General features: G+C 39.0%; 1 protein-coding gene across 24 annotated transcripts in view; it reads left to right on the forward strand.

Annotated features, from left to right (window-relative positions):
* LOC120450020 (RNA binding protein fox-1 homolog 1) overlaps window positions 1-15,686 on the forward strand; it is a 115,281-nt gene that overhangs the window by 85,563 nt on the left and 14,032 nt on the right. For 10 of the 24 annotated variants that reach the window (XR_005616237.2, XR_005616236.2, XR_005616238.2 and 7 more), the window contains exons 3-9: window positions 3,432-3,893; window positions 6,354-6,557; window positions 9,608-10,330; window positions 10,794-10,847; window positions 11,686-11,778; window positions 12,807-12,861; window positions 13,700-13,741. Coding sequence is in view for 20 of the 24 variants with exons in the window: in XM_039632755.2 (XP_039488689.1) it covers window positions 3,432-3,893; window positions 6,354-6,557; window positions 9,608-10,330; window positions 10,794-10,847; window positions 11,686-11,778; window positions 12,807-12,861; window positions 13,700-13,741 (1,633 nt within the window). In the remaining 4 variants the exon portion in view is untranslated. The remainder of the gene's footprint in view (window positions 1-3,431; window positions 3,894-6,353; window positions 6,558-9,607; window positions 10,331-10,793; window positions 10,848-11,685; window positions 11,779-12,806; window positions 12,862-13,699; window positions 13,742-15,686) is intronic. The other 14 variants (XR_006356489.1, XM_039632764.2, XM_039632756.2 and 11 more) reach the window with 3 other exon arrangements.

The raw sequence follows: 15,686 nt of genomic DNA on the forward strand, positions 1-15,686 counted from the left end.
GCACACGGCCAACAAAAATGGGAAAAAAGAAGAGTTTATATTGGTTTGAGGCAAAAGTGCGCAGTCAAAGCACACGAAAAAATTTCACTCACCATTCACGTCACGGTTTATTAATATTCCGTTGATGTAATGCGCCTGAAACCACACACATAATTTATATATAATTCGGTTTGACTTCTGACAAGTGTGGCAGCCTTTCGGGTTTCGTTAGTTGCTGTCTAAATATTTTGGTCCGGTTCAAGACAACAACATTCAACAAAAACACAAAAGTTCGATTTTAAAAATTTTCGTCTCTTGAAAAGTACTAATTGCAGAATACAAAAGATCAAAGCAGGTTGTTAATATGTTTTTAATAATAATTTTAAAACCAACACTTTCTTATTTCTCCAACAAATTCACGTTAAATTATAAGTTGTACAATAAAAGTAATTGAGCTAATAAATATGTTGTATGTCGTTATTTTTAAAGTGATGCCCCATCAAAATGTACATTTTTTCAGCTCGCCAGTGTAATTATATTTCACTTACTTTTCCAGTTTTGCTTCTTTTTCGAAATGCATTTCCCAGCATGATTTTTTCTGGTTTTCCCACCCCACAAATATTTGAACGTATTTTTCTTTCACATTTATGTTTTCTTTTTGAGGTGCGTATATATTGTTTATTGTTTTTTCGTGTTTTTATGCGGCGCCCATCAATCACCAGCCGTGGAATGTGTGACACACATTAAACGTAACGCATACGCGCAGCGTGTGCTGGCAAAACGCAATATAATTAAATGAGAATGGAAAAAGATGCTCTAATATTTTTTTCAGCATCGAAGCGCCAAAAAATCGGCTGGTAGACAAAACGCTTGAATGCGGCCACTTGAAAGTGCAGCCAGCGAAATTGTTGCAAAACTGGAAGCGTAAAGTGTTTTGTTGAAAATTCTCCAAAAACAACAGTGGCGCAATGTAAACAAAAAACGATGGCAGTTGGCGCTGGTGGCCCTAGTCAATAAAACAGTGCCAGCTGCCGACAATTTTTGTTGCCTCTTGATGTTATTTTTTTTTCTTATTCTGCAGAGTAACTACAAATGCAAATTGCCAGGGCCGCAGTGCCGAACGAAATATTTGCCATGTAAATATGGCCCCGCGAAAGTAAAAAAAAAAAGAAAAATGTTTAAAAAAAGAATAATTTTTCGTCCTGGCCGTCGCTTCTTCTCACTGTTCAAGAGCAATTAAATGAGAAATATTTGCGAACGCAGCGAAGTATTTGCTTCGAGTGCCTGTGACCCCGCGTTCAAAAATTCCGTTGACAGAAAATTATGAAACTTATTGAAAGTTGTTTAAGGTTGAAGTTTCTGAATGGAAACCTTTTAAAATGGAACAGACGCACATACGCAGACTCATTAAGCGTCGATGGTTGTGGTTCTCAAGTGCAAGTCAGCACATTCTCTATGCGTCAGCCGCTGTCGGAAAAGCGAGGGGGAGAAAATCGGAGGGAAAACATTTTCATTGGCACAACAGAATGAATTTTCATACAAATTTTATGTAAATTCAACATGACAAGTTTCTCCTTTTTTCTCGTTTTTTTCTGCACACGCTGTTTAGTTTTGCGTTGATATATAGGTGTAGCATGTATGTGCGAGTGTAAGACTGCGCATATATATCATGGGTTGGCCAACGTGGCGGATGAGCAACATGAGCACCAATTTGCACAGCGGATTGTGTCACTACTGCGGGGAGGGCAGAGATACTTGCACCTCGTCTACTTGTCATATGTGGCTTGCATTTAATTAACAAGCTAATTTTTCAAAGCGCAAATCGCCAAGTTGCCAAAACAGAGCACCCAAATATATGACGACTGCAATTTGATGGCCTGTGCCAAGAGAAATAGAAATAAAATGAACTAAAACAAAAACAAAAACTAATTTCATACCCATAGACGCATTGATATATTTTATGTGGCGCGTTGAACTAACAGGTTTATGGCCAGCTCGCCAAGATAGATGAACTGTGTCCATCGAATGAAATAGTTGAGCGTCTAGGCACTTAACGTTGCTTTCGAATATTTTTAAAATGCACTAATTAAACGAACTCAACTAAACTGCGGCACAGACACATTAGTCTCTGTAACAACGTGTGTCATGTGGGCAAAGAATAGTTTATTAATTGAAAAGCAAACATATTTTACAGCACTTAGCATTCAAGTTGTACCTGCATTTCTATGACATTTGCATTAAATCTCAGAATTAATAACCATTTTATGTAAGCAGCTGGTGCAGCGGCAAACATTTTCCATAGCCAAAAAACATATTAAAATGCCACTCACACGATAAGCCTGGTTCTTTCCATTTTAGCAACCGACAAAAAAAAAAGTATTCAGCAAAAGTTTTTCTTTTGCTCCCCCACTTCACCCCCATGTGTATATGAATTTAGCCAACAAGCAACAATAAGCTGCAAATTTTGCATATTTCATAGCTGCTGACAGAGGTTGGGCTGGCAGTCCGGGCGAGACAAGCCAAATAATGGCAAAAATTTATACAAATAAAACTGACAATTTAAAGCGCATTTTGTTATCCCCCGCTCCAAAGCCCAGCGAAATCCTGGCCCTTATCCAGACTGCCTGCCTGCTTTCCTGTTTGCCCGCCTGTCTGTCTCTCTGTCTGTCTGTCTGTTTGTCTGTTTGTCGGTGTGTGTCCTTTGTCTAACGGAGAGCTTAATACGGAAAGCTCTGGACCAGCTCCCGATGGGGTTACCACCTGGAAAATAAACTACCTGGATTTAATTTTGCACTTTTACGGGCACAGTCCACCCACACACACACACTCTCAAAGGGGAAAATTCTTAGCATGAGGTTAGGAAAGTGGGAAGCCCAAGTATCTTGTTTGAAAAGCATAACCGGTTAAAAAGTAATACCCAAGTAATTAATTTTGAGACGCCTGACTGTATATTTTCTGAAAGAGTTGTAAAACTATTGTGCAATATGACATTTTTATTGAATAAATTAATAAAAATAATATTGGCATATACATATGTATGTAAATTGCAGCATATTAATTAAAGCGTTTTTTAAGCAAAAATGTACAGAGATCGGTGCTGCATATACTTTCCAAGCTATGTTCACAAAAATTATTTAAAGATATGTTCACAGAAATTCTGTAAAGAAAATTCATATATTATATTAACGAAATACTGCAGAAGTAGAGATCTATTTTCTTATTAAGTGCTTTAAAAATCTTTATAAATATCATTTCTAAATAGCTATCGAATGAACAAATCTCTAAGCCATCTGAGGCAACATATTATAGTCGAATTTCTTTGAGTGTAAATTAGGGGGCACTTACACTTTTACGACCATTACTAATCCATAAACCCATCTCTCTTTCTCTCTCTCTCTCTGCTTCTCTTTCCCCGTTCTCTCTTTCCGTCTCTTTCTTTTCCGAACATGCAGCACATGGTGCAGGCGGGCGTGGCGCCTTTTCCGGGCGCTCCGGCCGGCTATGCCGCCGCTCCGAATCCTGGAGCAGCGGTTGTGGCCGCAGCCGCTGCCGCCCAACAACAGCAGCAGCAACAACAACAACAGCAGCAACAGCAACAACAGGTGGCCGGCGGACCACCGAACGCCGCTGACAGTTTGTCCATGGCAGTGGCAGCGGCAGCGGCCAAACAGTCTGCTGATCCAGTGACCCAAATGAAATCGGGCAGCGAGGCAGCCACAGGATCTGGCAGCAGCAATAACAACAACAACACAGCCGGGGCGGCAGGAGGAGCGCCAGGAAACGCCGCAGGATTGACCACAGAATATTCAAGTGGCGGCTGCGGGGGCGGCGGTGGATCAACGGCCAATTCGGTGGTGGTGGCCACCACCAGTGTTTCCGACGTTGTCAATGCCTCGCTGTACATGCAACAGAAGGTGAGTTTGTCTGGACAATTGTTTGACCTATGCCCTCGCCCCCAAACCTCCGTAAACCCAACACCCAACCCACCCACTTTCAAAAGCACCCAACACCCACCAACCAAACAATTCAACCCACTCGCTCGCTATCAGTCTATTTGTGTTTGTGTGTGTTTGTTATGCATTTGTAGCTGTGTTTGGTTTTTGGCTTTTGGGTTCGCATCGGTTCAGTTCGGTTCGGTTTGGTCTGCTTTGGTTTGTAGCTCCGCTTTGAATTGACACATAAACACACAGATACTTATATAGCAGCGCTACACTGAACAAAATTGATTCATAATCCAATTTGACATACACACAAATACGTGAATATATTAGTTTAATATATTTTTAAAATATGATTTAGTAAAAACTTCAATTCAAACTGAAATTTGACAACTTATATATGTTTAAATTTATTTCTTCAAAGTACATTCATTATTTTATTCTATTCTATCTAATAATATGCTTACTTTTGTTTACATTTTTTTGTTTTGTATATATTATAGAAGTCAAATCAAAAGTAAGCGTAAATAAGCTAAATTTGTCTATATATTTATACATTTTTAAAAGATTTCATAAAATCTGTGACCACTTTTCTCACAGTGTAATCCAGGGCATACAAATAAAATCCTTGCTTGTTATCGCTATGGCACCTGCTCTTGTTTTGTTGGTATCTGTTGGTGTGAGCGCATTGCTTTTACATTTTTAATTGCAGCGAGCTGCACAGAGAAAAATGCCATCAGCAAGCAACACTCACGCACTTTGGCATTCACAAACACACAAAAACACAAAAACACACACACACACTCACTCACACATGCACAAACCTTGCTCACCTGTATGTGTTTGCGTTGGGCGTTTTTGTAGCATACTTTTAGTGGCTGGTCGCTCTCGTTTCTTGTTTGACCCTGGAGCTGGATTTCAGTGTGCTGTGTAGTTTATTGTTTCTTAGCTTCTAATTAAAAATTGACTATAGCATGCACGTTGGCATAAAGATGCAAAAGTTGGCCAGAGTATCTCTAAAATCATGTGCATTCCATAAAAGCACAATCTCTTGTATTTAACCAACTTTAAAAAGGGCAATACAGAATGGCTTGTGGCAATTGTGGAGGTCGAGATAGAAAATGGAAAATCAGCTGAATAAATACAAACCCTTGTTTGATCCATTGACCAACAGATATTTACTTATGAAAATGGATTCGTGCATTTTAATAATTTAATTGATAGAAGAGCAATACTGTATTTTTCATATATAGGCCAACATTAAACACAAGAAATTTGCATTAAGTTAGAAGAACGGTTGTGCCTTGCAGGTGTAATAAATACTCAATATTTAATTTGTTATTTTGTTCTTTTGCAACCTTTGACTGGCTTCATGTTCAACGTGGTTCACAATTAATTAAATTGTTCGCTCCCCAACAAGAACAATACGCATACGCCACGTTAAACAATATTAAGCCTCACACTTTCAATAGCTCCATTGTTTTTGTTGTTGTTTGATCGTCCTGCGGCAATGTGCAACGAAAATGACAAATTATTTTGTACTTGAACATGGGTTGGAAAATTCAATATGCTTATTTTAATACGACAGAAGACAATGGTCAGTAAAACCAAATCGTAAGCATTAAATCCAGTGGTTGTCTCTTGAATGTGCAATAACTTTGGTCAACACATTTCTATTTATTTCCTCTCGTCCAAACATTCAATTACACGGAAAATTCCATTCAATCAAATGTTTATCAATTTTAATTGGCTAAGCAACAGCAACAACTAAAAAGGCTGTCAGAAGTGAAAATATAGATAAAATCTAAATGAAAAGACCGCAAAATTAAGATGAAATCTTGGGCTAAGGATATGAATTGAAGAACATACAAATGTGCTGTCGTTTATTGCGATTAGCAATTTGCATTTCATTGGCTAGAAAATTCAAATCTTGTGTTTTGTTTATTTTTTGGTTTTAACGAATTAATTAGATTCCTAGAATGGTTATGATAAATACCTCAACGAAATTCTTAAATGATAAATGTATATTCCTAAAATGTTTAGAAATACATCTGTATACATCGTTTGGTAATGGATAATCATAAGCAAGCATATAATTTATTTATCAAACTGCATTTTGTCACAACTCATGATAATTTAAATTATATAAATCTCTATATGGTAATTGTTTAAATTATATATTCAAGGCATGTTCCAAGCAATTAAGCAGCTGTAAAATGGTTGAAAGTAAAAAATTAAGCTACCCATTTAAGCAAATTGTTGGTGTTGGTCGCCTGCCTGTCTGCCTGTCTGGTTTTTTTTAGCCCATTTCTACACTCTGTCTCTTAATCCAAGTCCTCCACACACAAACGCAATCGCACAGATAAACAGTGAGGCTGCAACTGCAAACTGCAACTAAAACGCAAATCCTTGTTGTTATCTGAAAATTTATCACAGACAAATCTGTCAACACAAACACAGACACCACAGTACGAGTACGAGTACGAGTACAATGGAACCAGCCTCGCAGAACCAAGAGTCCCAGGTCCCATTCCGCATCCACTGACAAATGGACATGCCGTGGAGCAAGTGCAGCAGCAGCCACCAGAACACCAGCAGCATCTGCAATCATCGCTGCCCCCACAAAATGTGCTCAGCATAGTGAGTCAGCAACCAACCAAACAAAAAACACCACAAAAAGAAAAAAATTATAATAAAATAAACAGACGAGGAGGAATACAAAAAATGAGAAAACAAACCATACAAAATAGAGCAGAGCCGGGTGGACAATTGAAATTTACGTGCCACTTTCTTGGTCTTACCACGTTTTTTTTTTTTTTTCGTTCTCCCATTTTATTCTCCTATTTGTTTACCAAAGCTCATCTTCATTAGGCGACCAACCGACGACTGCAAGCTGCTTTTTGCCTCAACTTGAACTCTTTTGTAACAGCAATTTTTTCTATACGCATCGTCATCATCAGGGAAACATTGTTCGTTTTGCCTGGCAAAAGCAGATGCTGGCCAAGTTTCTTATAATTAATTGAGTCGGTGGAATTAAATTCCAACTGTGGCCACTACAGCTCAACCAAAATGCGATTACAGGGACTTGCGTGCACTTTGTTTTATCTCCATCAAATATGATGACTGGACACTGTCTTGGTGCGCTTCGTCACTACGTGAACTGTCGTCCAAAAGGAATTTAGCATACTTTCATTTAAAACCAGATTTTAGTAATACTTTCAATCAGATGAAATGGGTTTTTAATTTTCCTATCAATAATCCAATCAAATCTCACCATCTTGTCGTGTCAGCTTAAATTAAGATATGGAAAATAAATAGCACCAATCTAAATCTAAGGCCACACAATGCATTCAAAGTTCAGGAATAATGCCCAAGTCAAATATTCAAATCAAAACAATTTGGAGCAAATTTCTTGCTCTTTTTTTTTAGTCGGGCAAAAAGTTTTCAAATTTATGCAGAAATTCTTTTAATGCCGAATCAAGCCGAGCCGCAGACCTTTTTTCAGCCATGTCGCGTGCCACAGAAAAAGCATTTCGATAAACTAAAAAGCGTTAAATGTCATTTACGTGTAACCCGATACCCGAAACAATAAACCCTCCACCACCTCCGCCAGTTGGCCATTTATGGGGCCAAAGTTTTTCACGCCATTTCACTTTGGGCCCGAAACGTTCGGTAAACATGCAAACCGAGTACAAAAAAAAACAAAGTGAAAAGATGCAAAGCGTGGAAAAAATGTATTTTGTCACAGGGTGGAGAAGAATTTGTTTAGATTTATGTGTCAACAATGCGCAGCAAATTAAGTTAAGCGTTATTTCTATTGCCTACATTATGGGGCGAGCGCCAAATCTGTTTATATTTCTTTTTTAGTTCCCCCTGTCTACTGTTCATTCTGGTTTTTATTGCATTGTCAGCGAATTTGGTCGCCTGCGTAAATTGAGAATATTTCATATTATTCCGGATCGGGGAAAATGCCGTAGGAGAAGGTGGGGGCAACAACAATATGGTATGCCATGCCATCGATGCATCGCGATGGCAAGTACATTTTCAGTTTTAATAATGCAGAAATACAAAATGCAAACATTTTCGCGGGCTCGTTGGGGGATTTCTGCTGCGCTGCGGTGGATTGGGTATATTGCAACAGTTTGCGCGACAGTTTTATTGCATAAGTCAACACAAGTTTGTGCTACAAAATATGTACGTACATATGGTCGTGTGTGTGGGTGGCACTTCCATCTCATGTATTCTCCGCTCTCTGTCCGTATGTATGCGTGTCCCCATTATCTCTGTGTGTGTGTGTGCATATATGATTTTTTTTATTGGGTCAAACCATCACACACATGTGTATCCAGTTGCGTATGCCCGGTTTTTCCGCACCTCTCGCAGGATTTTCATTTCACCCGGGATGTAAACCACTTGGAAATTGTATTTTCATTTCAATTGTTTATTTATTGCGGCACTTGCTCGCATTCGATTTGCCAGGCAGCACTGAAAATTTAACTTGCAAAAAAATACATGCAAAACAACTGCAAACAACAACGGCAAATAGCTGGAGTGCTTTTGAAAGTTTCACAACAAACGCTTTCCCACCAAATTATATTGGAAAATTTAATTTTCACATTTGGCGGTTTTTCGCGAATGCAAATTTTTAAGGTGGCAAGAACAACACATCGTCAAATATAAATAGTTATCAAAAAGCTTTATTTAGGGAGCATTGGGAAATTTGATAAACAAATTAAAATTAATAAAGCTCAGATATTTTAAATTAAATTACTAATTGGTTAGTATTGCTAATTTGGAGTACAAAATGTTATTATTTTAGCTTTCTGACCATTTTTAGCCAAGTTATACCAAAAATACTAATCATAAATATTGAAATTTTGCCAAAAATCGATTTTCTGTTTTTTTGTAAATATTATTATCAGTATTTTGAGCGCAGCATTCGAAATAATGGGCCGAATATGGAATGTCATACCTCGTTAAGTTCGTAATTAAATTCCCAATCGAACTGTGTTTTCAAAAAAAAATTAAATTTTTTTCACATTTTTTGTCATTTTTGATGATGGTTTTTGAATATTGGCCGAAAATCGTTTTTCTGGTTTTTGCGAATAAAAATATCATTATTTTGATCAGAACATTCGAAATATTGATCCAAATATGGAATGTCATACCTCGTTGAGTTCGTAATTAAATTCCCTATCGAACTGTGTTTTCAAAAAAAAAATTAAATTTTTTTCACATTTTTTGTAATTTTTGATGATGATCTTTGAATATTGGCCGAAAAACGTTTTTCTGGTTTTTGCGACTATAAATATCAGTATTTTGATCAAAACATTCGAAATATTGGTCCGAATATGGAATGTCATACCTCGTTGAGCTCGTAATTAAATTCCCAATCGAACTGTGTTCAAAAATGGAGATTCTCTTTTGATCGAATTTTTTTCAAATTTTGATGATGTTACCCCTTTCAAAAAATGCGAAAATTTGGTCAAAAATTATTTTAACAAAGTCAGTCAAAAAGTGATTTGGTTGGTTAGTATGGGTAATTAGGAGTAAAAAAATGTTATTCTTTTAGCTTTCTGACCATTTTTAGCCAAGTTATACCGAAAATACTAATCGTATATATTGAAATTTTGCCGAAAATCGATTTTCGCCATTACTAATTTACCTATATTTCATGTTGTTCCTTGCAGTCCACAGTATTGATCGCCAATGAGGCAGCAGAATCACAACAGAGCTCCGCCATGCCCAATTCTGGAGGCGGTGGCAATACTGGCGGCGGCGGAGGAGGCGGCGGCACGCCCAGTTCTCCGCTCAGCAACTCCCCGTCCAGCGCAACAGCTTCGCAGGCGGGCGGCTGCGGACTGACCCTCAATGGCAGCGCCACCGAGGGCAGCATGTCCTGTGATACATCGCCGGTGGCCAGTGGTGAACCGCTTCTGCAGACGCCGCCCGCCCTCCAACAGCAACAACAACAGCAGCAGCAGCAACAGCAACCGCTTCTATGCAGCAGTCCCACAATGCAGTCGATGCAGCAATCGGCGGGCACCTCAGTGACGGGCAGCTCGATAGCTTCCGGCACATTGGCGGCCACCAGCAGCAGTGGCGTTGGCCTCTTGCCCACCACCGGTTTGGACAGCATTGCCAATGGTGGTGCACCAGCCGGTTGTGCCGTGGTGCCGGCCAGCACATCGCAGGTGATCGCACACCTGAATGCAGCAGCGGCGGCGGCCAGCGGCATCATGTCGCCCACGGCCAATGTGGCCACTAGTCTCAGCAGCGCCCTAGTCCCGGCCCAATCGGTCGCCGCCGTTGCAGCGGCCGCCTCCCTCGATGCCAAAAGCCAGCCGAAGCGGCTGCACGTCTCCAACATACCGTTCCGCTTCCGGGATCCCGATCTGAGAGCCATGTTTGGGGTGAGTACGGACATGGATTGAATCAATTTTATTAATAGCTTACACAAAAATAGGATACATTATGTAGAGTCAGTACTTGAAATTGAATAACAGCCATATTTTATATACAAAAATAGAATTTATTATGGAAAATCAGTACTTCAGATTGAATAACAGCCATATTTTATATACTAAAATAGGATTTATTATGTAAAATCAGTTCTTGAGATTAAATAACAGCTATATTTTATGTACCTGAATTTATAAAAGAATTCTATTATATTAAAGCAGACATAAACTGTCTTTGCTACAAGTATAGTGAACAGGAAGTCTCTTTAAATGAAAAAGTGTAACCCCCTTCCATTTCGCTCTTAAATTATAAATTATATACAGCAAGCAGATCTGCGTTAGAGCTGCTCACAAACTTGACTATCCCTTTGAAAGCTTTCAAAAAATTAATATTTATTATTTTTCTATTCCCCAGCAATTTGGCACCATTCTGGACGTGGAAATCATCTTCAACGAGCGCGGCAGCAAGGTAAGTTGCCTCAAACTTTCTATACTTTCTAGAATGAAGCACGCCATCGCTCTCTCTTTCTCTCTCTGCAACTGTATCGCCTGCCTGCTCGCTCTCTGTGTGCCTCTCTGTCGCGCTGGTGTGGCCATCTCACTCTGCCGCCAATTGTGCGGGACATTTTGCATCTAATTGTCGCGCAATTCATTTGAATTATGCACTTGACGAATTCCCAGATGAGGAGATGAGTAGATGTCTTTGTCCGTCTCCAGGGCAACCTTGTCGAGTTTGTCTTTTTTGCAACTGGAGACAGGTAGAAAATAATTGCATAGTTGCCATGGCACCAGGAATTGTGCATAATTCAGGAACGAAGCCCCAACACCTTGAGATGCTCAAGGAGTTTTTTGGCGTAAGAACGACTGGAGAGCGAGCGGCAGGCGAAGGAGGTGGCAGAATGAGTGGTAGTGTGCAAAACAGGGCACGTGCATGTCGTCGCAGTCGCCAATCCCAAAAAATATATATAAAATACACCCAGTCCCAGTCCCAGTCCCAGTACCAAAAACCCAATCCAAGAATCGACCCACTTAAAAATCCAGGAGTACAAAGATGTGCCAATGGCCCCTGTCCGAAAAGCATGTCCTTGGCCGCCTTGTTGATGTATTTGTAGCTTTAGCTTTATCTACTTAAAATATATACATAATAAACATAATATATATATAAATATACGACATCAACAAAACCCAAAGAAGAGAGCAGAGTTTGTTGTACCAAATCGTTTATTATTTTTTTTTTAGTTTTTTGAAAATCGTAATCTATATACTCTATATGTTTCTTTAATTGCATGTTTGATTGCGAATGGCAGGGATTCGGTTTTGTAACATTCGCTAACAGCAACGATGCAGAACGAGCACGCGAACGTCTACACGGCACCGTGGTTGAGGGACGCAAAATCGAGGTGGGTGCATGCCATATCATATATATACAACTTACCAACCAATACACACACATACATATATACCACATTAATATATATTATGTAGAATGTATATCGCAGGAGTGGCGGAAAGAAATTGCTTTTCAACTTTTAATCCTTGCGTGCCAGAGCGATATGGCTTTAAAAAAATGCCTCCATCCAACTACTTATTTTTGTTTTATCTGTTTTCATTTAATCGAAGGAATAGCGCACAGTGATTGATTCTTATTTGCCTTTCATTAAAAATTAATTACGCCTTTCTCATTTTCGCCTTCCCTTTTGATTAATGCTCCCTGGGTGAGCCGCAAATAATTGGCATTAAAAATATGCTGAAAATGCGCAAAGTACGAAACAACGAAAAAAAGTACGTCTGTCTGTCTGTCGGTTGGTTAAACAAATTAACTGAGCCGCATAAAAGGCTGAAATGCAATGTTATTTTCCCAGCAAATGGCAACGGAAATCGCGCGAGTCTAATTAAGTCCCAGTGTCCACAAATGGAGGCCATACTACATGTACATACATATGCCATACATGTATGCATGTGTGTGTGTATGTGGCACAAGCGGAAACGGAAATGAATGTCCGTCCGCTCGCTGAAAGCCTTCAAAAATTAATTTTCTCAATTTTTTCAATCGCAACAAATGGAATTTAAAAAAGAATTCAGTATTTATGTGAATTCCTTTCTACATTTTATCACGGCTTACAAAATTCCCACGGTTTTTTTTTTGTTTTATAAAATAAAAGCCTTTTCAGCACACACTCACACTTCCACAAAATACACTTTGAATACTATTTGCAAAGATTTTCGTAATTGTTAACTAACACATAATTTATTTCTACATTCTCTATACATGCGAAATTTATAAAAAAAATTATATATATACTCTGCTCACATGTGTGTATATGATATAATAAAAATCTTAAAAACTCATCACCAAACCAACAACTACAACTACAACCACAACGCTCGCTGATCTATCAAAAATTAAATAAAATAACCAATTGTGAAGGTGAATAACGCCACTGCACGTGTACAAACCAAAAAAGTGACAGCAGTACCCAACGGTAAGTGACCCTAACACTCAACACACTCAAACTACACCCACACACATGTAATCGCACACAAACACACATACCAACCCCACACCAATATATTCACATACAGACATACCTATGTGGTAGCTAAGTTTAAGCCACATAATGAAACAAGTTCAAATGTTCGGCTAAGAAATGCAATTACGATGAAATGCAACAGCAGCAAAAGCTACGAAAATAGCAATAAAAGTCTGCTCAATTTAAGTGTGCATTGTTTTTGCTGCTATTGTTAAGTTTCTTAACATTCCTCAAGTTTTCGTTTCTTTTTTGTTTTTTTTTTTATTTTGGATGTTTTGTTTTTCGTTGTTATATTGTTTGTTTTGGGAACTTTTCACATCAAGTTCTTTGGTGGCCAAAAACTGAAACTAAGTGAAACTGAGAAATTGAGTTGCCAGCGAATGTGTGTTTCCTAATGAAAATGTTACAATTATTGTTTCTTTTACGTTGGCAGCACACGCTAGAGAAATGTTTCCCCGGCTTAAAGTAATCCACAAAAAATGCCACTAATTTGTGAGGGGAAAAAGCATATTGAATACTTGTATAACGCCATGCCTTTTGTCAAGTTGTGTAATTTAATTTCATGAGGTTTTGCGGCTGCCTAACCAAAACTCACATTCAAGATACACCAAAATAATATTTAATACACATCAGAATTAATGCGTATTTGTGGTTTCGACTAAGTTATGTTTTATGCGTCTGCTTTGACAATGATGATTATTGATGATGATGATTATGATGATAACGATAATGATTGACAAGCGTTATTTATATGATTTTCATTTTGTTTTCTCTCAAACACCGCACACAGTTGTACTGACCAAAGATGGTGCCATACCGGCCCCAGCTCTAGGTGAGCCAAATCCAAATCCAACCCCAAAAATATTCCCCTATCAAAAAAACAAAAACCAAAATGAAATAATAAACGTATTTCGTAATATTTTAGTTTTTGTATCTTGTATCTTGTGTGCCTGCTATGACACGAATGCTCGCTGCTTGCAGCTTCCGATACCCTCCGTCCATCTATATAATCGTTTGATTTGATTGAGAGGTCCTCTGAAATGCCTTGGCATGTTGCACGTTAACTGTTGCTAACTGTGTATTGTACTCGCCCACCCCCCCTCATTGGCTGAATGAAATCAAAATTTGAACTTGCCCCAAAACGATATACTCCACAAAATAGTTAAGTTGAACTTGTAATACGTCCTAGCATGCTGAAAAAAGCTTAATACATAATTCTAGAGGCGACCAAAACTGACCAATAATAAATATCAATAAAATGTGTTAATGATACTTTTTAAAGAACTCCTGCTGTGAACAAATACCTTCCTTTATTTCAGAAATAGTTTCTTTTCAGGGAACTGTTTATTTCTTTGCTCACAAAACTCTTATTTCCATAAATTCTATCCATTTATACTTACTCCTATCCTTAATAATTCGGATTGCTTAGCTCTGTATCTTTTTTAATGCCCCTTTCCGTCTTGTTATTCCTCTAAATTCGAAAATCAAAAATATCTATCTTGAAGTTCACTCAGCTAAAAGTTCTTAGTTATTTCTTGTGCCATTTGCAGTTAAGCGCAGTTCAAATAGAAGTTGTAAGTCCGCCGTTTTTTTTCCATTTTTTGCACAAATAGCTATAATAAGAGAGATGAGAGTAGCAAGAAAATAAGTTGAAACCGAGAAAAGTTTTCCATGCAATGTATAATAAATAATACTGCTGATTAAATCGTCTTCTCTCTGTTTGCCATTAAAAAGTATTCACAGCGCAAAATCTATACTTTGGGTACGCTCAATACGATAAGCCGCTTACAAACCGAGCAAACCAGACCAAACTCAACCGAAACCCAAGGCATCAGATTGAAAAGGATGAGTTGGGAAACGGAGGAGGAAGGAGTTCTCTCTGGCAAAGCGGCTCAGGACGATAGCAGCTTTTCTCCAGCTCCATCTCCAGCTTCATCTCCGTCTCCAGCTGACGCTCCTATTCCCCGGTGGTCGGTTATCCTGCTGCCGATGCAAAATGCTTTTGTATTGCCAACAAAAACTTAGACTCGGACACAAAAAGGCCAATATGGCTGGTGCAGAGTATCAGAGGAGCAGGACAGCTCCCATTTGGCCCTGTTGTCCTTGGCCATGTGCACGTGCACCTAATGCGCTTCATTTGCGTTGCACTAAATGCTGCTGGAGACGCAGAACTTTACCAACTGTCGCAGGACACCGCTCTTTATACAGTACTACACTACAAAAAAGACACAATTTGCTGCAATCCATTATACCTATATTTAGCCAACATTACAACTGATGATGTAAACATCTTTAGCAACACCTTGATGGAGCAAGCAAGCTCTTTATTTCGTTCAGTGCAGACAGAAGAGAGAATCGAAGGGACAACAGAGCTCCATTTACTCTAGATCCTGGCAGTCACTTTATCACGTTTCGAACTGGCTTCTTTTGCATGTCAAATCGCCTGCTGCATTATTACCCAGCTGGAGGACGCCTCACGTCGTTGTCCTGCTCGTTAGGCGGCGGCAGTCAGGGATTCAGCAGAGCCAGTCAGTCACTGAGTCAGTCAGGCAGTCAGCCATTCAGTCAGTCAGCCATTCAGTCAGTCAGCCAATCAGTCAGTCAGTCAGTCAGCCAGTAAGTGAAGCGGCAGTCGGGATAATTGCGAATAAACCACAAAGTTGCAAACATGTGGTGCAGCCTCACCCTGCTGGCAAAACAAACCGTACAACGTACAGACACTCACTCGCACACGCCCATAAATTGAGCAAAAAAGTTAAGTTTTCTGGTTATCCTGG

This window comes from Drosophila santomea, chromosome 3L (genome assembly GCF_016746245.2).
Source record: "Drosophila santomea strain STO CAGO 1482 chromosome 3L, Prin_Dsan_1.1, whole genome shotgun sequence".
NCBI classification, from domain to species: domain Eukaryota; kingdom Metazoa; phylum Arthropoda; class Insecta; order Diptera; family Drosophilidae; genus Drosophila; species Drosophila santomea.